The sequence below is a fragment of the Diabrotica undecimpunctata genome, chromosome 6, assembly GCF_040954645.1.
Source record: "Diabrotica undecimpunctata isolate CICGRU chromosome 6, icDiaUnde3, whole genome shotgun sequence".
In the NCBI taxonomy this organism is placed as follows: domain Eukaryota; kingdom Metazoa; phylum Arthropoda; class Insecta; order Coleoptera; family Chrysomelidae; genus Diabrotica; species Diabrotica undecimpunctata.
The window spans coordinates 33217730-33239890 of NC_092808.1; the positions used below are offsets into that span (position 1 = coordinate 33217730).

The 22161-nt window shown below is 34.8% G+C and overlaps 1 protein-coding gene across 5 annotated transcripts in view; it reads right to left on the minus strand.

The window, feature by feature from the left end:
- Ufd4 (ubiquitin fusion-degradation 4-like) overlaps positions 1 to 22161 on the minus strand; it is a 165112-nt gene that overhangs the window by 55448 nt on the left and 87503 nt on the right. For 4 of the 5 annotated variants that reach the window (XR_011951199.1, XM_072534600.1, XM_072534597.1 and 1 more), the window contains 3 exons: positions 11277 to 11312; positions 2423 to 2689; positions 835 to 2319 (listed from right to left, as the gene is read on the minus strand). Coding sequence is in view for 4 of the 5 variants with exons in the window: in XM_072534600.1 (XP_072390701.1) it covers positions 835 to 2319; positions 2423 to 2689; positions 11277 to 11312 (1788 nt within the window). In the remaining variant the exon portion in view is untranslated. The remainder of the gene's footprint in view (positions 1 to 834; positions 2320 to 2422; positions 2690 to 11276; positions 11313 to 22161) is intronic. The other variant, XM_072534601.1, reaches the window with a different exon arrangement.

Below are 22161 nucleotides of genomic sequence, written 5' to 3' on the forward strand. Positions count from 1 at the left end.
GATTACCAACGAACGCATTAGAGAAATAATGGGAATCAAACGAACAATCACAGATGACCTAACAACAAAACAACTTATCTGGTTCGGACACATACAAAGAATGGACGAACAACGAATGCCAAAAGAAATACTAAAGTGGCAACCAGAAGGAAAGAGAAAACGAGGTAGACCGAGAAAAAGTTGGAGCGAAGGAATAAATAAAGAACTGAGAGAGAGGGCCATAGAAGAAGATCTATGGAACAACCGGTCTAAGTGGCGATTGGAAGTCGGAAAACGTCGGAGAACGTTATAAACCGACAAGTAGTAGTAGTAGTAGTAGTAAAAGGGGATCTAGGCATATTGTCAAGTCGGAAAAAGCCCACGCAGTAACCCCACGGAGTAGCTAAGTAAGTAAGCATTTAGTCATTATAATATCCAAAAAATACCAAGAAATAAAAAATCGGAACGATTCTGTTAAGATGCATACTTCTTTTTGGAACGTCAGTGGATAAAAAGTTTATCGGTTAATGACAGGTATATTTGTACCTGACAACTCATTATCCAAGGAAAAATAGAATAAATATATACAATTTTAACAATAAAAACTTATATAACAATAAAACACTGAAACCTTTTGTTTTTAAAACTTCCTCAACATTTTTTATAAATTCTTATCACTACAGCTGTTTCGACAGCGTGTCTTTCTGAAGTGCAGCTGCCGAAACAGCTGTAGCGATAAGAATTTATAATAAATTATGTGGAAGTTTTGAAAACAAATGTTTTCAGTGTTTTATTGTTATATGAAATGAATTTCCATCAAGTAACAGTCGAATCCATCACTTAATAAAAACTTACCTTCAGCTGGAGGATTGCCGTCCTGATCTCTCCATTTCCAATCAACGCCTCTAACTACTCGTGCTCCAACTGTCATATGTTTAAGCAACTGCGACTTAACCAAACGCCGTTGCTTCCTCAAATGTGCTTCTTGTTCTTTATGTGCTTTGCCCATATCTTCACAAACACTTGTTACTTGTCCATAGATTTCGAAACCGGACAAACTTAGATAATGGGTCTGACCTGAAGCATTTTTACCAGCCTGCTGTATTCTAACGTGTCTCCAACCTTGAGCTTCTTCTTGTGAAACTTCTATTGGCCAAGTACCAGTACTACCAGGATCATTTAATGACATGTCGTGCGTATGAGTATATAGCGTGGTCCAAGTATTACCGTCTCTGGACATCTGGAAATGCCAATTTCTCAAGGCAGATCTTCCGTAACCTCTGGCGTGGCGTAAAGTGTAAGCTGTCGGAATTATATATACTCCTAGATCAATGCTGAACCATGCACGTTTGTCATCGTTGGTGTGACAGTTAAGTGCAGATGTATCTCTAGATAAAATATCTTCTACTCTTCCATAAGGTAGATTTCTGGCATCTGAACTAGTAACAGTTACCAAACCATATTGTCCTGGATTTACCCATTCAGAGCTCGTTTTGCCATTGGTTCCTATGAAGTATATTAAACCGTTCTCATCAAAATCATGGGTGTGCTTGAAAACTTGATATTTTGATTCTTTCAACTTTTTGAGAAATTGAAAAGTGCTGCGGTCATAATCGTACCATTGCTTTGCCACCATTTTCAGTAGGTACCTTTCTAGTTGAGATACTGTTGCTAAAGGTTCCATTTTTAAACTCCTTCCCGATCGGTCTATTAAGGTACTGTCACCGGCGGCTTTTTCCAACCTAAATCTCAGTCTTCTTGTTAAGATTTGAAGACCATACCCAGTTCCAGGTGTATCATACAAATATACAGGTAATTTTTCTATACTCTCAAGGACAGATATTAATTTATGGACTAGTATTAAAATAGGAGATTTGTCTTCATTAGACTTATTTCTAAAACATTGTTTAAATACCTGCACTCTCTGTTTTTGGAACTTGCTCATTTTGCTTGATTTTAAACCTTGTTCCCAATAACTGGTTGAAAGGAGAGACAACAATGCTTGTACTAAACCAGAACTGTGCAATTCATACGCCGATACCACTCCATCCTCCTTAAGAATTTCTGTTAATTCTTCTAAAGCATTGTGAAGTGTTTCCTTCCAAGAGTTGCCTCCTTCTCGATTGTTGCCATATGAACATTGTTTTTGACAAGCGCGTTCGATATGAGCAACAATATTTCCTAGTTTAGCTACAATACCTCTGGGTTGAGCTTGGGCTACTCTGAAGTATTGTTCGTAGATTTGATGAGCTAAATACTTTACTTTCATTTTTGTGGCTTCTAATTTTGAGCGAAGGCGTTTTCCTTTCTTATTTGTCCAACCGGCCGAGAATTCGGGACCTAAAAAAATAAAAAAATAGGTTAGCAATATAAATGCAAAGTACAAATCGGTTAATAGATACCGGTTTACATATTAATGTTATTTTAATACAAATAATATTACCTAAATATGTTTCAGCGATGAAGGAATGTTTTGTTCCCCTGTTAGATTCAAAGATGAAGCCAGGAAGGTCTTCCCTTAAAATGGTTGTTTGTTGTTGCCCATCTGAGTTATGAATGTGAATTTCAGCATCTTTTCTTGATGTTAATGACCAGTTTCCTACTACTAATCGTGTGGTACCAGGCTTTGATAGTAACGGCGTAGAATTATTGACGCATCTAACTGCTGAACGCGCCCTCTGCAATTTTTCTAGGAACTCCCCTCGATTTTCTGAAGAATAAAGTATCACATGTTACACATAAATTGAGGCAATATTATTAAATAATATAAATTGCAATGTTAAATATGTGTTAATTAAGACTATACTTAAGAAAATATATGCATGTATTTCATGTTAGTAAATTTTATTTTTTACGACAGAAATATCGCTAACATTTAGCAGGTGTAAAGAGTTTACCGTTAAAAGTAATTTTTTTTCAAATGCTTTGTTTTTGAAAAGTTTTCTTTTTCCATTATGATAAATTAACAACATGATAAGTTATTAATAACATCCTTAAATTTAGTACACGCTTTTCTGATCTTTTTTGGTTTTAAAAAAACTTTATATCCATTTCTTTTTACGACGCCCCATCGACTTCAATCTCTATTCATAGTGTCCAATTCAAGTTTTTGTTTCAAAAATTATTTATAACTCCTATCTTTTAATATTTCCATATCGTCTTATTTGGTTCACTCAAGAAGTTTTTATAACAGGTTAGTCTAACAAGTTTTTTTATCAAAAGTGACGATTCTATTAAGAGGAATATATTCTTAGTCTTGCCATAAATATTGATACAAGTGTAAACGCAGTTTATACGGTTGACAAACCGAACGCAGCCAAAAGTTATGTTGACATTACTGACTATTGACATTTACACTATAAACCGTATTGCTGTCATTGCTCTTCATAAGAGCGGAACAGAAAGAGCTCTTCTTTTTAATTACAAACCCGGTAAATATTAGACGTGTTTTTGTGTATCGTACTATGTTGTTTTTGGGTACGAGAGAAATAAGTGATCGTAAAAGAGTAGGCTTCGCGTGGCTCGTACGCCATAGGTTAACGCACGTAGGTCAAGAATTAAGGGAAATTCTGTCCAAAAACAAAAAATGGCTCGAGAAATGGATACTGCACCGAGAACAATGAGTCGCAATATCAAATAAGACTTGTGACTTAAGGCTTCCAAACGACAAACAGGACAACGCCTTACCGTCGCATTAAAACAAAATGGAAATAAAAATCAAGAAGCCTGTTGTCGTTGTACGGTAAAGAACGTTATAAAAAATTCCTTCTACAGATGAAAACATTTTAACTGTTGAGGAAACTCCCAATAGAGGTGGGTCACCCATGGAAGCCCGCGAACTAGTGGTAAGGATCAAATGAGATCACTTCTTTAAATTTTTGTAAAGAGGGCGTTAAAGCAGCGGCCAGAAATTATCAAGGGGACATTTTAACAAATTAAGTGGAGCCCCTAAACTACACTATATTTCAAAATCGACCATGTATATTTCAACTGGGCTCTGCACCTGCGCATAAGGCCAAAGTTACTCAACAGTGGCTTGAAAATCATATACACCAATTTATTAGTTAGGCAGACAGAATGAACGCTTCAACTGCATCCAAATGGTCGTGTTCTTACACTCGTACCATAAACAAAATAACAAAAATTTTTCTTTTGTGTTTTTTTAAAGAACTTTTTAAGTTTTTTTTAACTTTTAAAAACGAAAAAATTGTGTATTTTCTACCAATGTACTTTATAAACTTGACCATAACTGAGGATGGCTTTGCAAGCCGAAAGCGCTCAGCTAAGAATTAAAAAAAATGTACACACTTCCAAAACACTTTTCTTTTCCATTTTTTAATTTATTGTTTTGTAGTTAGGAGTAGGTATACAACGCTTCTTTGTGTGTACTCAATAAGTGATGATAAATCCCGAATACTCACGAAATAATATGTGGGGACTTTAACGCTAGAGTAACGAAACAAGCTTATAGTAAACTGGGCGAAATGTATAACTATGTGCTAACAGTACGACTTTTCACAGTTGTTGGAGGAAATGACGAACTTGAAAGTAAATCCAGTTCTCACTAAGGCTACTCCAAAATATTATGATGAATATTAAAGCAAGAAATAAAACATGAATAGAAATTACCTCTCCATTTAAAACAACGAAAGGTTTGAGACAAGGATGTAGTTTATCACCAGTCCTATTTGAGATTTATCTAGACAGATCTCTACAGAAATGAGTGAGGAAGTGCCTAATCATGGGTATAACGGTGGAAGAACAGAAGCTTTTTACACTCTTCTTTGCTGATGACCAAAGAGTGACCGCGGAAGATTAAGGCGATCTGAGCTATATGATAAATAAATTAAATGAATATAAAGCGGCGAGCGTAAAATCAATACGGCAAAAGGTAAATATCTAATAATGGTCAATGATGAGATACCTGATTTAGATGTAGAAAATGAAAAAAAAAACAAGGGTGTAAAATCCTGTAATTATTTAAGGGTTAGTTTCAATAAGAAAGGGAATAGTGAAGATAAAATCAAAACGAGAATAAATAAGGATATGGCAATGATACGAGTGTTAAACTCCTTTCTCTGGCAAAATTCAATCAAAAAACTAACAAAAATACATATTTATACAGTGTTGTACAAAGTCCACAAGGAAAATGAATTTCTTGTCGGCTGTATACCATAAATCGCAAAAAAGTTAATTTAAAAATCCTTTATAAAAGGTATATTTATTTAAAAGAATCCTTTCGGGTTACATCACAGAATGTTTTCGGAATGGCTATTCCATCATCAGTGATTTTGCTAGACATACTTTACTTTATCGTGTCCGGACATGTCATTCATAAAATTTCGGCCCAGTATCGGGCTACGTCGGTTCCATCTTGGTTGGCGAGCCACAAATCTTCAAGGGTACATCGATGAGGACAGTTTCTGCATGTAAGATGTTCCATATTCTGTGTTTCTCCACAGTCACAGTTCACATCATCTTGATCGATTTTTCCCCATTTTGATGTTTGATTGTTTGATTTTACTGGGGCGACCCCTGTTCTTATCCTATTCATAGTTTTCCACGTTTTAAAGTCTAGGGACTGGCCGGTCCATTGAACCTGGGGAAGAGGAAAATACCCAGGCGGTTCATCCTGCACTGTTCCAAGGAAGCTTTTCCTAGATTTTAGTCGCTTTCGTGGTGTTCGAAACTTTGTATAGGCATGCCGCTCGTCTGCGATCTGTTTAATTTTCTCTATGTGCTCTGCAACGCCTCTGCGTGTTGAGGGTTCTGTAAAACCCACTGCTTTATATAGATTTGAGAGTGGCGTTGGTTTCATACACTCCGTTACTATCCTGCATGTCTCATTTAGCGCAGTATCAACTTGTTTGGTGTGGGCAGATCTGCCCCAAACGGAGCACGCATATTCAGTAGTTGAGAAACACAGTGCCTGTGCCGTTGTTCTTAAAACGCCATTACGTGCGCCCAATTTACTTCCCGTTAGCTTTCTGAGTATGCTGTTCCTAGTTGTTACTTTCCTTCTCGTTTTTATGCAATGTTGTCTGTAGGTGAGGAACCGGTCCAGAGTTACTCCAAGATATATAGGTTGGTTTGTGTGTTCTAATGTATTACCATTCCACGCAATTTGTAGTTTTCACTTGGCTTCCTTTGCGCGAAGGTGGAAAGCGCAGACTTGGGTTTTAGAGGGATTGGGTCTCAGGAAATTCTGCAGGTAGTACGCTGTCATCGTTTTTAAGGCAGTTTTGAGTTTCTTCTCCACTTCTTCAAAACTATTTCCTTGAGCATATATTGCAAGATCGTCAGCATAGAGGAAGTGCTTGGTTTCGGTCGGCGTAGGTTGGTCGTTTGTGTATATATTGAAGAGCATTGGTGCTAAAACACTTCCCTGTGGAAGGCCATTTTTTTGAACTCTCCACCTACTTACTTTACCCTCCGAAAAAACGTCTGTTTTTCAGTAAGCAATATACGACCTTACCCAGATGGTGGTCATTGAGAGTGTCGTATAATTTTCGGAACAATGTTTTGTGCCTTACTGTGTCATAGGCTGCTGTCAATTTGCTAGACATAGACATTGCTTTACTAGACATAGATGTGTTGAGCCACTAACTATTACGGGTAAAAACTCTGTAAGTGTAATTAAATTAGTTTTAAATTAAATTTTTGTTGATATTATAGGAGGTTTTAAACGGAATTTACTTTATGGCAACGTAAGATTTGGGGTTGCAGCGACCCCAGTTTGGGAGTCTTACGTTGCCATGAAGTAAATTCCGTTTAAAGCTTCAACATATTATATTATCAGCAACAATGTAATTTAAAACTAATTTAACAACATTTCAAGGGTTTTTACTAGTATATTTAATAACTTCACACATGTGTGCCTAGTAAAAGCACTAATGATGGAATAGTTATTCCGAAAAAGTTTTGTGATGTAGCCAGAAAGAGTTCTTTTTACTTTTTATAATGGAATATTTAATTAAAATTTTTTTTGTTGTATAAAGCGTTACATTTAGAGGTTTGGGATGTTACCAAAGCCAATAAAAATAAACATATGATGACAGAGATGGATTATTTAAGACACAGTTGTGGTAAATAAAATCTAGAAAGGACCAGAAACGAGCAAATTCCAGATGAAATAAAGCTAGATCGTAATATAGGAGAAGAGATTGACAAAAGATAGTTGACATGGTTCGCACACGTAAAGCTGATGCCAGACGACAGATGAAACCGAAGAATATAAGAATGGTTTCCCCCAAGAAAAAAAAAAGAAAGGACGATTTTGAAGAAGTTGGCGTGACGATATCGATGAAGCAATGACATCAAGGAACCTAGGACTGAAGAGCATGGAAGATGGGGACGGAGAGACGGCGGTTAGTGGAAGAGTGGAGTGAGTTTCAAAGATTTAATAGCATATAATAGTTACAAAATGTATCTAGCAGCATAAAAGCTTCTTATTACTATTATTAACAAGTTTATATATTTAAAACTACAGTTTATGTCATTTGGCTAGCCAGTTCCAAATAAATAACACAATATTTTTCTCGTTGCAGCACCATGACAATTTGCACAGAAATAGCGCATCTGAAAATGTTTTGGTTAGCATATAGATATTTTATATTTGACAACAGCGCTTTTTAACAGAACTTTAAGGGTTTAAAGTAACCAAATTTAGAAAAGAATATTGTTGATATATTTTGGTACCATATAGCGTACATAAGACATATTTTAATCCAAGAGTAAGAGGTACTTAACATAGCTGTAGTTGTCAATGAATAGGGTTAACACCAACTGATATGCAGGTCAGGATATTTTAAAAAGAGTGAGACCCGATTGTGTACTTACGCCTGAATGTTAGTGTTAAATGTGTGCTAATAATTTATTATTAGTGAAATCTCGAAGTAGGTAATTAATATAGGAATTGTTGTCGCAGCCTAGAATTAATAATTTATAATATTGTATGTGAGACTGTTTTGCTGATTACCAGTAAGGAGGATTTACAGACGTTATTAGTATGTTGGAAAATTGATGGTACTAATACCAATGGTAATAATTAGTATGATGATACTTGATTGACATTAAAGAGACCATTCCGCAACAAGCGTCAGAGACACTAGACCGAGACAGACGACAGATAGGTGAGACCGATTGTCGTCTCTTCAAGTCTGTGCTCAATATTATTATATTAAGGTCGTTCTGCAGCTCGAGATAGAGACAAACGACTGTCGCCGATCTGTATCTCATCAGTCCCCTTTAAGAGCAGTCGTGGAGTCGCTGTTTAAGCACATATTGTACATGACTTCTTATTGAAAATAATAAACTCGAAAATAGAATAGTAGAAGAAGAACTCCAAGTAGAATCCTGCAAGGATGTTATCGTCTTAGAAAATATCAAATGCTTCTTCGCGCCTTGTTTTAACTATAGCATTTATACACTTTCGTTTTTTCATTCGAAACATGTAATACGAGAAATATATCGTCATTTTATCCTTCCAGTAGCCTTTTAAAGAAACACGCAATTTTTCTACATCTGATATACTGAAGTATAAACGCGCGTTTTGCGTATGCCACTTGTGTTGGTCATTATACTAATTTTAAGGAGCGACAGTTCACTGGGTGTCTCGGTCTCGCCTATCTGTCACCTGTCTCGATCACTTATTGCGGAATGCTACCTTAAATTAAGGAAAAAAACAAAATAAACATTGAATCATAACCTAATCATCATCGTGATAAATGGGTAACTTAGATACAATTTATTTAATTTGAAGTGGTGTTTTTGATGTTTGTTTGAACATTTGCTTCTTGTTTTTCAACTATAAAGCATAATGATCACTCATTGGTATGGTTTTATATTTTTAATAACCTTTTTTCCATTAATATCCGGTTTTGTCAAGAATGACAAGGCACATATTGAGAAAAAGGAAGACGCATTTCTCAAGAGCGACAAAATATTGAATATCATCAGACAGAATGATCAAGAAGAAGGCCGAGAATAAGATGGAGGGAATATGTAGAAGAGAAGATAAGAACTATGGAGAGAGGAAATATGTAAAGAAAACTTACGATGAACTGATCCCTTACACAAAAAGAATCTTCCAATGAAAACAGTTTTCACGTGATCTTAACACAGTAAAACCACGATATAACGGACCTCTATTTAACGGACTTTGGATATAACGGACAAAAAATCCGGTCAAAGTTAAAAAAGAAAAATAAAAACGTACTGTTAATATTATACCCGATATAATAACCATTATATGGTTTCTTATCAAGCTGGCCGGGAAATCTGCTACAATTAAATTAGCAAATCATATGGACATACCATTTAGAGCAAGTGATGGATGGCTCTGGCGCTTTCGCAAAAGGCACGGAATCGTGAATAAAAGAATTTACGACGAAGCTTCAAGTGCATCAAAAAAAGAAATAGAACCTTTTATGCAAAAATTTGTAGAACATATAAGTAACGAAATGCTATTAGAATCTCAGATTTACAATGCTGACGACACTGGTTTGTTATGGCGTACTTTGCCTGAAAGCCTCCAAACATAAAAAATCAAATTCTGGAAGAAAAATCAGCAAGGACGGGATCTCGGCACTGCTTTGTGCTATCGCCGATGGATAGCATAGATTTACTCCTGTAATGGTTGGCAAATCTCGTAAACCTAGAGTTTTAAAAGATATAATACATCATCTGCTCGTTTCATATTATAGCTCTAAGAAGGCATGGTTCACCTCAGATATTTTCAAAAATGGGTTTTTCGAAGAATTTGTACCTTCAGTAAGAAAATGTCATCATCATGATCATCATTTTGGCTTTACAACCCTGTGTGGGTCCTAGCCTCCCAAGAATTTTTTTACAGTCGTCCCTATCCATCGCCTTCCTCAGCCAAGCACGTATTTCCATATTTCTCATATCTTGATCGAGAAAATGTCAAGAGAAGAAATTAAGAATACCGCCAGAAGAGGTGAAATGATTATTTCTTTTAGACAACGCTCCTGCTCACCCCTTTGAAATGATTCTATGTTCAGAAGATGGCAACATTAGCTGTATATTTTTGCCAAAAAATACAACATCGCTTATTCAACCCATGGGTCAAGGAATAATTTTGGCAACCAAACGAATATATCGCAGAAAGTTTTTATACGAAGTAATGGTTGTATTGCACGATGGAGATAATGCAGAAGATACAAGAGGGCAGCGTACCGTGCCAAACTTAAGGTCTTACAATTAAAAATAACAAATTTTTAATTTTGCTTTAGCATGGGAGGTGAAAGAACAAACATTAAAAAATGGTTGATAGAATTTGTTTGATGGCCAAGATGCAGACATAGATTTAGAAGGGTTGGAAGTTACTGATTTCTGTAGGACAATACATAATAATGCCGGAGAACATGCAACTAAGGAAGATGTTTTATAATGGCTAGAATTAGATGAGGGTGGCCCTGGGTATAACATATGACTGAAAGTGAAATAGCAGATGAAGACTAAAAACTAATAACATTTATTGATTATTTATCAGATAACGAAGTTCAACTATACTCTACGCGTTTTCGTAATTTTGGAGAGTTGATCATAAAAAAACAGCAACTTGATTCCTTTTTCAAAACAAGGTTACCGACAGCAAGCGCGTCGATATCAACAGCAACGTCACCTCACGACGAATCTCTAAAGACAATTAAATAGAATTTTATTTGTATTTTATATATATATATATATATATATATATATATATATATATATATATATATATATATATATATATATATATATCTAAATACAGTGTACATACATATTTTCAAAAAAAAAAAAATTATTTTAAACATATTTTTATATAACGGACTTTCGGCTTTAACGGATACCCCCAAGTAGTCCGTTATATCGAGGTTTTACTGACACTTAGTATGTATGTATACTGTTTATGTTTTAATCATATTCATACTTGCCTTGGTCAAATTGTTTTTATTGTGATTTTATTCAATACTTTGTATATAAATATTTTTTAGACTATGTACTTAAAACAAAAAATCGAACATCCAATTTCCTGTTCAAATTTTAAGCTTAACGACATTTCTGTTAACGAAACTGTTTTCCAAAGCTTATCAGTATAGCTATTATGGCACAATTAATACATTTCAAATTACTGATGTATTAGATTTTCTAAAATCATTCATTCGTATAAACAAATAACATAAGTTCAGCAAGCTTTTACACAGAAAATAGATAAAATTAAACAGTAAAAGCAAAGCTCGTACAAAGAAGCAAACTAATAATAAAGTAAAAATAATAAAAAATAGCCCTCTTACCTTCAGTTGTAAGGGAATCAGCTGCTCGACCTTTCCCTATAATTCGGACAAACAAATCAACATCACGTTACCACATTGCAAATACTCAAAAAAAAAGAAAAACATAAAATTACTAGCTTTAATGGAGATATCAAAAAACTAAACCAATGTTTCCAAAACAGTGTTTAAGTAAATACATATTATCTTGTGTTTTATTAATTTTATGACAATTAGGGATTAATGTATCATCTAATTCGATTTAAACACTTTCGAGTCCTTCCACACATATAATTGATTTACAAGGTTAAACATAATTTTCAGGGTATATTACACTAAAACCGCAGCATATTGATGTTTGCCACTGAAGTAACTACACTCAGGTGCAAAAAAAATCAATCCATTCCTTATTTCTTATTTATTTGAAGTTGTATAATTTTAGCGACATTAAATTACGTATGTAAATTTAGGTGTACCCTCGTATACGAGAAATAAAATAATATTTTTAATATTGCTTTTTATATTTCTTAAAACAAATTGATATTTCAGGTTTTTGTCAAAAAGGGTCTGAAGCAAGTAGATATTTATTGAATGTTGTTTTTAATTCAACAACCATACTAGTGTAGTGATTTTATTTTCAAAACGTGTTATATTTTTATTTAATTATCCTTCCTAAATGTCTCTAACTCCGACAGATGCTGCAAGAGCGGCGACTTTAGTTCAAGATGGTCGTAGCCAATATTATGCAGCTGAAATGTTGGGTGTTAGTCGATCTTTGGTTCAAAGAGCAGTTCGGCGTTTTAGCGACACCGGTAACTTCACAAGAAGACCAGGATCAGGTCGTAGAAGGGTAACATCCGAAAGAGATGATCGATTTCTGGTCTCATCATGTTTGAGAAATCGGCATCTAACTTCAGTTGAACTGGTAAATCGTCTGAGTGAAGTGAGAAATGTGGATGTAAGCAGATGGACAGTTCGTCGACGACTTGTAGAAGGTAATTTATTATCCAGAAGGCCAGCCCTATCTTCAATACTATCCATAGAACATGAAAACTGGAGTGATGCAGATTGGAGCAATGTATTGTTCTCAGATGAGTCCAGATTTTGTCTAAGGTCACCAGACGGCCGAGAAAGGGTTTGGAGAAGACACGGAGAGCGATATTTTCAATGTAATATTGCGGAAAGAATAAGTTATCGGGGGGGGGGGCTCCGTTATGGTTTGGGCTGGTATCAGTACAGACACCCATACTAATTTAGTTATTGTAGATAGAGGTTCTATGACTCCTGCAAGATACATAACAAGTATTTTAGATCAGCATGTGGTACATTTTGCTCCTTTCATTGGACCTAACTTTATTTTTATGGACGACAACGTGCGTCCTCACCGTGCTAAAATCGTCAACCAATATATAGAGGAGGTGGGAATTGTCCGTATGAACTGGCCAGCTTGCAGTCCCGATCTAAATCCCATAGAACATCTATGATATGATGGGAAGACGTCTTCGAGCACGAGTACCCCGTCCAAACAACTTGGCTGAACTTACAGCGGCTCTTCAAGAAATATGGGACCAATTGGATCAATTTGATATCCAGAGGTTAATTACCTCAATGCCTAGACGTGTACAGGCTGTTATAAGAGCCGGAGGGGGAAACACTAGATATTGATTTATTATCAATGTGTTTCTTAATTTCAGAAAATTTTGAATATTCTTGTATTTTTGAGTTTTGGGGTATACCTCCATAAATAAATGATTTTTTTGGATAATGTGTAAAAATTATTTTAATCTAACATATACTTTTACATATACCTGATTTAAAACTAATATCTTCAAACGTTTTCTTTTTTCAGCAAATAATACCCATGGATCGATTTTTTTGCACCTGAGTGTATGTATATAATAAAATGTTTAAATTTCTTAACATATTCATCTAACACGTTGTTGGCTAGTGTCACATTACGAAATCTACTATAAGTTACATTGACTACTTTATTCATATATCCGTTCAAAAACTGTAATTTTAATTAGTTACCATCCAGAACCCATTCAGACATAGTGTGAGGGTCAGCAGCAACCCCTAGTGGGAGTATTACGTTGCCATGTAGGTTATATGAGAAATACTCAAACATCAAAACATTAGTCAAAATTTTACCTTCACGTTTGCTTTAAATCAAATGGAAATAATTCTTCCAGGTAACAAAACACTGATGATGGACTTTTTCGTCCAAATCGTCAGACTTTCTATGATAGTGTATTATACAGGAAGATATTATAATCTGTTTCTCTTTGTAAAGTTTTTTTTCTATTACGAGGTTCTTCTTTGGCTACTTATTCGTTATTGTTTTCCTTCTTCATGGGTAATGTTTTGCTGGATTTGCCGTTAGGTTGTTTAACTTGACCACCGATGGACTTAAAAAACACATCGCTGGATTACTTACGCCACTGTTATTACAACAATTAATGACAATAACTATATTCAGCTTTATTTGTAAGTATGCCTTTAAGGTTCGATTTATTTCTTTACGTTTTACAGCGTTTATGCCTGAGCTCACGCGACGCTTATAATTCGCAGCTTAATTTTGAGTGCTGGAAGCCCTATTTGGTTCTGAGCATCTAGCTACTGTGTAGGTTATCCTATGGTTGTGAAGTGGTACATTTGTTTATTGTTAATTATTTCATATTTATTTAGAGGCGGTATTTACTATCCTTTACTTATTATTAATATAGAAGTTTTAAATTAGATACACACTTTATAAATGACAACACTGCGCGCCGTCGACTTTCCACGAACCTGCTTCGTTGACCCGTCGCCAATAATTTGTCATTAGAGTGGTTGTTTAAAGCGATAACAGCGTAGATTTTAAATTTATTTTTCTTAACATGTCTGTTTATACGCCGGCAGAAAAAGTTCAAATATTAAAATGCTTTTATGGTGAAAATTTTGGACAACAGTGTGTAGATTTATTTTCTGTGTTTTTTGAGGAAAGACCAATTCCATGCGTACAGTTAATTTATAATATTGTTAAACATTTTGAGAAATGTCTCAAAAATTGCAGAAAATGTAACGCTTAAGAAGTGTCACTAGAAAAAGTTGAGGACAGAGAATATCGGGATAAACAAATTCGTGCAATAATCGAGGTAGATTCAACACGTTCAAGTAGAAGCGTTGCTAGAGAGTTAGATGTTACCAATGGTACTGTAACGAAAGTATGGAAAAAGCACGGTTACAAGAATTTTAAATATTCGAAAACGCAGCAGCTTTGTCCAGGCAATTACTTTCGAAGAATGGAGTTTTGTGAAACTCTAATACCGAAGGCACATAATAGGTCCATTTTTTATTGAGGGCAACTTGAATAGTAGAGTATACCCCGATTTGTTACAGAATCATGTTCTTCCCGCTATTCTCAATCTTCTTGATGTAAATCTGGAGAATGTTTGGTTTTATCAAGACGGCTGTTCAGTTCACAACGCTCGAATAATTATAGAGTATTGAAACAATACTTTCCTGAATCAAGTTATCAGTGGAAAAGGCGATAATAAGTGGCCTGCGCGATCTCCAGATTTTACACCCATGGACTTCTTTTTTTTTTTAAGGGGACATTTAAAAAGCATCATCTACGATCATCCTGAGGCTAAAGCCCAAAATTTGGATGAATTAAAAAAAGAGAAGTCTGCAATTCTGTTACAGCAGAAACTCTTTCATTTGTCCGCAGAAGTTTTTATGACAGATTGGGATACTGTTCAGCCGTAGAAAATCAAATATTTGAATCATTTCTGTAGGGCATAAAGATTTATTTCTTATTTTATTAGGAATTATATTTTATTTTCAATATGAGTATATGTTTTGTTTTATATTTTTAAAGAAACGCGCTTTTATTTTTAATTCAACCACAAATTTTTTTTTTCACATTATTAAAAACCGATACAAATTCACCGCCTTGTAAAAGTGAGTGTATGTTTATAGAGTTTATGTACTCTAAGAAATTAACCGTATATACGTAAAAAACAAACATCGAAGGATGGAGATGTACATCCCATGCGTTGTTATGTGTTACTAAATTTTTTTTTCTTTCTGTCGTGGTGTCGGAGGGATCGGTGAATTACAATTACCTCGTACGTGGCAATGTTGCCGATTTTAGCGCTTTATGTAGTGTGCAACATCGATGTAATCCAAAACTTAAGGTACTGTATATAGTTGAAAACGTGAGGTATTGTTTCATTTCCCCTGTTTCATATACCATTAATTAGTGTACTATTATTATTATTTACGGCTTTTGGTCAGTACTGCAATACTTTGGTAGGTATGGAGTTGTAGTCTATAGTAGGCGTGGGCCATGGGCCAAATTTGCCTGGCGCCCAGTTAACACTCATTGAATTTATAAGGAGTTATGCTTAACGAATCTCCCCAGCTCCACTTGAGCTTTGCGGGCTACACCTTTGTTGTCATTCGACAGCAGGTGTAGCAACGTAGCATCTGCGCACGCGCGGCGAGTTGTTACAACGACAATAACCTATAAATGCAAATACATTTTGCTGAATTTCAAATTAAAATCCTATTTTCTTTCCCATCATACGTTGATTTGTTATTTATTTTCCCTTTAAGAATTTAGAGAAGGAACTCTAACTGAAGCAGAAGATCAAGATGATATCCACTACATGTTACGAAAAATAGATAAAGAATATACTAAGTGGGGCTTATCAATTAATCCATCAAAAACAGAGTACGTAGTAGTGGGAGGTGAAGGAAAGCACTTAGAACTAGGAAGCAAACAAATTCAAAATACTGATAGCTATAAATATCTCGGTGTAAACATTACAAACAATGGTCGGAATACAAAAGAAATAGCTACTAGAATTGGTCAAGGAAATTCAGCAATACGTCAACTGAATAGTATACTTTGGAATAACCACATCACCCGAAACACAAAAATTAGGATATACAAAAGTACCATAGAAAGCATTGCTACATACGGTTCAGAGCTTTGGATAATAAATAAAAATGACGCATCCAAAATAAAAGCAATGGAAATGAATTATTGGAGAAGATGTTGCCAACTCACTAGAAGAGATAGAGAGAGACTGAAATCAGAGAGCGTATGGGCATAGACATTGACGTCCTGGAAACTATAGAATGCAAAAGGCTGAAATGGTATGACCATGTAGAAAGGATGAATGATCAACGATGGCCAAAGAGAATGTTACAGTGGATCCCCACCAACTGCAGGAAAAAGGGAAGATCAAGAAGATCGTGGAGACAAGAAGTAAAAGGTGCAATGGAAGATAGGGGTCTACAAGTAGATGACTGGAACGATCGCAAGCGTTGGAAGCTAGGTTGCGAGAAACGGCGGCAGCTGTAATAAACTCGTTATATTACAGCTGCAACTAATATATATATATATATTATATATATATATATATATATATATATATATATATATATATATGTATATATTTATATACTCTAGGGTATATTTATAATCAAAATTTGTGCAATGCAAATAGTTTAACAAATTGTAAATATATTTTACAGAAAGATTATGAAGAGTAATGTTTTCTCCCTATGACAATTAAATAATATTTGCAAGTGTAAACAGTGAGTTCCCTATATTAAAAATAACCTGTCTGATTAATAGGTTATGTCATAAAATATTTAACATTTATATATAATCGTATTTTTCGTCGGTATCCTATCTAACAGAGAATTCAAACGTTAAATTTTGCAGTTCATGTGAGCTGTACTATGTATTGTACATCTACACTATATGCAGATCCGATCTTGTCGCACAATTCAGTATAAAATTAAAATAGTCAATGATTCATTTTTTCTGGTATGACTTTACAACTTTACTTAAAACGCCGTCTACACTCTCGATCGAAGTTCTTCGGACGAAGTGTCGAAGTGAATTTAATCGAGGCGAGTTGACTTTCTGCATAGAATGCGAGTCGCATGAAGTACCTGTCTACTGGCCGCTTTAAACTGAGCATATTCTAGCAAAAGATCAAGAACGTGTGCTGTGAAAACATGAACAACTGGAATTATAGAACTTAAGATGCATTATACTCCATTATTGCCGGGTAATACGTACGAAAGGAAACGTCTGTTAATATCAAAATTAGATGATCATTTTGCCTATTTAAAATCTGACGAAAATATTTTAAGGTAACCACATACTAAAAATTTTCATCATTTAAAAACAAAAGTAGAGTTTTTTGCTTTCCATCTCTTATGGTTGCATTATCATTGTTGGGTTAAATTTTTGAATATAGATATTAAAATTTATGTCAATTTTAAATGGTTTCAAGTTTCCAAATCAATATCTTTTGAAATATAAGTTAATATCAATATTTACAACAAATATAACGTTAGTTCAACACTGAATAAAAATACTATTAGTTTTAGCGTTGGAATAACCATTACCTTGTTCACTGTATAATTGAATATCGCAAACGTGTCACTATTATAACAAGGAAAGCAAAAACAAAACTAGTTAAAGCAAAACCGAAAATAACAAGCATGAAATGTATTAAGTATTTAGATTAACAAATCAAAAAATACATATTTAATTCAACCAAAAGGGAAAATGGACAGTCAAACTATATTATGCGAGGATTGCCTTTGTAAACTGGAAATGTTGTTTCTATGTAAATATAATTAAAACAAAGAGTTATCAATTTTATCTGGACAATCGTATTAATTTTTCAAAAGTATAAAATTTAATAACCAAATCTTCGTAATTGAAATAGTACAAATTGCCATTCACACGCTTCATTACATCGCCATCTAGCTCAACATAATTTTAACATTGATTGTCTCACTAATCTGATCAATTCTATTTGTTGTCTTGACAACCTCAAAGACGAACTTTCGTAATTTCAAGATAACTTTATCTCGAACGGTTACGACAGTCTACAATCCAAAAGATAATTTATCTAGACTTAAATAGCCAGAACTCGTGGCTGAAAGACCTGAGGAGATGGTTTGACCGCTTATTTTCCTCAGTTTCCAAAGCTGCAATTGACATTTGGATCGCCAACCTTCGAAAGGAGAAGGCGCAATAAGAAGAAGAAACTTAAATCTTCCTAGATATCCACGAATCTAACCAATTCAAGATTTAAAAATTCTACTGTAAGCGTTAACACTTTTCCTGGAGCAGCTGTCCCCTCAGACCATAACCTCCTGGTCCCAAAAATGAAACTGAGCGTAAAAAAGAAAATAAAATCCAAAAGTTCTAAGGTAAATACTCAATTACTCAAGATTAATGAAATCCGAGCTTAGGCTTCAACTCGCATCACTCAAGAAACGAATAAATTAACATCAGAAATGAAAAACACTGAGAATGTGAACATTATGTGGTGTAAATCAAATATTCTGTTATAAAAACACAGAAAGAGACCCTACAAAAGAAAACAGAAAGCCGAAACCCTTGGATGACTCAAGAAATACTGGAAATCATGGAATAAAAAAGAAAATATAAAAACAAAAACACAAATAAGTACAGAGAAAAGCATAAATTAATAAGGAACAAAATAAAAGAGGCTAAGGAAAAGTGGATGATGGAAACATGCAGCGAAGTGGAAGAATTGCAGAAAAAGATTGATCATTATAATTTACATAAAAAAGTGAAAGAATTATCTGAAAAATCACGAACAAATACACCTAACGGATTAATTGATAAAAACAATAAACCTACTAATAACCCAATTGAAATAAAACAAGTGTGGACTAAATATATTGAAGATCTTTTCATAAACACAAGAACGGAACCAACACAAATTGATAAAGAAAGCTCCAATAATATTAAAATCTGTCCAACATGCTATAAACAACTCAAAATCTGGCAGAGCCCCTGGGCCAGATGAAGTTCATATCGAGCTGATTAAACTTATAGACGAAGAGAATTTAAGTGCAATAACTATACTATTTAACAACATATATTTGCCCAAAAATGTCGAGACCAACAAAAAGATCTTTTCGTTGCGTTTATAGACTATGAGAAAGCTTTCGACAAAGTTAAACATAACATTCTCATGGAAAGTCTAAAGAGAAAAGAACTCAACAAAAATGACATTCACATAGTGAGAAATCTCTATTGTAACCAACAGGCTGTGGTAACATTAGATGGAAATGACATGGATGAGCAACAGATAAGGAGAGGAGTGAGACAGGGCTGTGTACTTTCACCATTACTATTTAATATATATTCCGAAGAGTTATTTACGCAAGTACTTGAAAACTGTACAGAAGGAATCAAAATAAATGGTGAAAATATAAATAACATCCGTTATGCTGACGATAATAAAGAAAACAAAAACCATGGTTATCAGTAAGAGGGGCAAAGGCATTACAAGGATCCAGATAAAAAATGAAGATATTGAGCAAGCGGACAAAATGAAATACTTAGGAGTCTGGATTACGGAAGATCTGAATCCGAAATTCGCCCAAGAATAGAGCAATCAAGAGCAGCCTTTTTGAAGATAAGGAAATTTCTGAGTAACCAAAGACTCAATCTGCAAATCCGATATCGGATGGTAAAATGTTATATCCAATCTATTCTTCTTTATAATAAGATCTTTATAATCTTTAAGATACCATGAACCAATCATATTACGAACGAAATAGTGTTGCACAGAATGGGAAGAGACAGAGAACTTTTGACCACCATTAAAAGGCGAAAGACAGCATATTTGGGGCACATACTTAGAAACGATAAGTACGAGTTGTTGCAGCTGATTATGAAGGGTAAAATAGAAGGAAAAATGGGTCCAGGTAGACGACAAATATCCTGGCTAAAAAACATTCGCGACTGGACCGGGTTAAACACACAGACGCTCTTAAGAAGAGCAGAAGATAGAGACGAATTTGCAATGGTTATAGCCAACCTTCATTAGTGGAGACGGCACTAGAAGAAGACGATATCCACGTATCCGAACTCGGATGTTATTCCTCCTGAATCTGTCGTCTACCTTCGGTATATTCGCTCCAATATAGGCATTATACGAAGCTTCATTCATAGCTTCGAACAGAAGGCATCAGGGAACACTTTCCCGTCACAGGAAAAGTTTCGAATTCCTACTTACTCTTAAAATCTACTGCCGCCTCTCTGTTAGATATTCCATTATGTTGCTGTGACCACCCCATATATATCGGCGAAACTGATCGCTCTCCGCGAAAACCCGATTCCAAAATAAAAGATAGATTAGATCTATTCTTCTTTCCAATTCTACAGTGGCAGAATATTGCAAAGAAACTGAACATTCCATACTGTTTGCAATAACCCATATTCTTTCCAAAAATTCCTATGTTTGTTTCAGACAAATTAGTGAAGCAGTAGAAATTCGGAGGTATCCATAAAATATAAACATAGAGCAAGACTACCTCTGGAAACCAACTCTGCATTGCAAGACAACATCAATCCCTACCATCTGAAGGGACATTACGGACATGGTCGATGACTCCAACGATAAGCTACATAAGCGAATCCATGCCGTCAGCATTTATTTTTCGCCTCTAAGTAGACCTACTTAGAAGTAGAGATCCATGTTAATAAAATTATCCAAAAAGACTAGTTCGAATCAACACTTTTTCGTTCTTATCAGACCATCATCATTGATATTTCTACACGTGTAAACAAGCAACCTCGTAATATGTAAACCAACGGTTTTCATACCTAGCTATAAGTTATAAGATAGAAGTTTTATTATCTGTATACTTTCAAAAAGCAACTTATAAGTAGGCATGAAAACCTTTGGTGTACATTCTACGAGGTTGCTTTTTTGCACGAGTAAATCACTGATGATGATCTGATAATGCAGAAAACTTTTTGATGTTAATTAATCTTTTTGAGTATTTTATTAAAAAATTAAATTTCAAAAATGAAAATACTATGTTTATATGGTATTATATGGTATTATAGTATATATATATATATATATATATATATATATATATTAGTGTTTATATGGTATTTAGAGTCAATATTTAAGAACACCCAATGGCAAGATATGGGCATCAATATAGATGGAGAAAGATTAAATCATTTGAGGTTTGCAGATGATGTCGTATTAATCGCAGATAACTTACAGGATACAGTTTCTATGCTACATTCGCTTAAAAGTCTGTCTGAAAGAGCAGGATTAAAGATAAACTTTGAGAAAACTAAACTTATGACAAATCTCGTAATGAGTGGAAATATAACTATCGACAATAATACCATTCAACAAACAGACACTTACAAATATCTGGGACACGAGATCAAAATAAACAGAGACAATCAAACAAATGAAATACAGAGGCGAATAGGCCTGACATGGGCAGCATTTGGCAAACTAAGCCATATTCTAAAAAGTTCAATTCCCATGTGTCTCAAGCGAAAAGTTTATAACCAATGTGTTTTGCCTATACAAACTTATGGAGCAGAGACTTTAACACTCACGCAGAAATCTGCGAATAAACTAAGAGTTACACAACGAGCCATGGAACGTGCAATGCTGAATGTGAGCCTCCGAGACCACATAACAAACCGACAAATCAGGCAAAGATCAGGAGTTCAAGACGTCATCGAAAGAACCACGAGACTTAAGTGGAACTGGGCAGGACACTTAGCCAGAACACAAGATGGACGATGGACAAGACGAATTATGGAATGGAGGCCCAGAAATTATAAAAGAAGCCGAGGACGACCACCGACTAGATGGACCGACGACATAAAAAGAGTAGCGGGAAACTAGCTACAAGCGGCCCAGTGTAGAGAACACTGGAAAGAACTGAGGGAGGCCTATGTCCAGCAGTGGACGGGATTGGCTGATTGATGATATGGTATTAAGCCATAATTGATTGCAATGAAAATTTCATTTTATAATTGTCCGGCTGGAAATCGCGTTCAAAACAGATTATCTTAAAATAGTGTGAC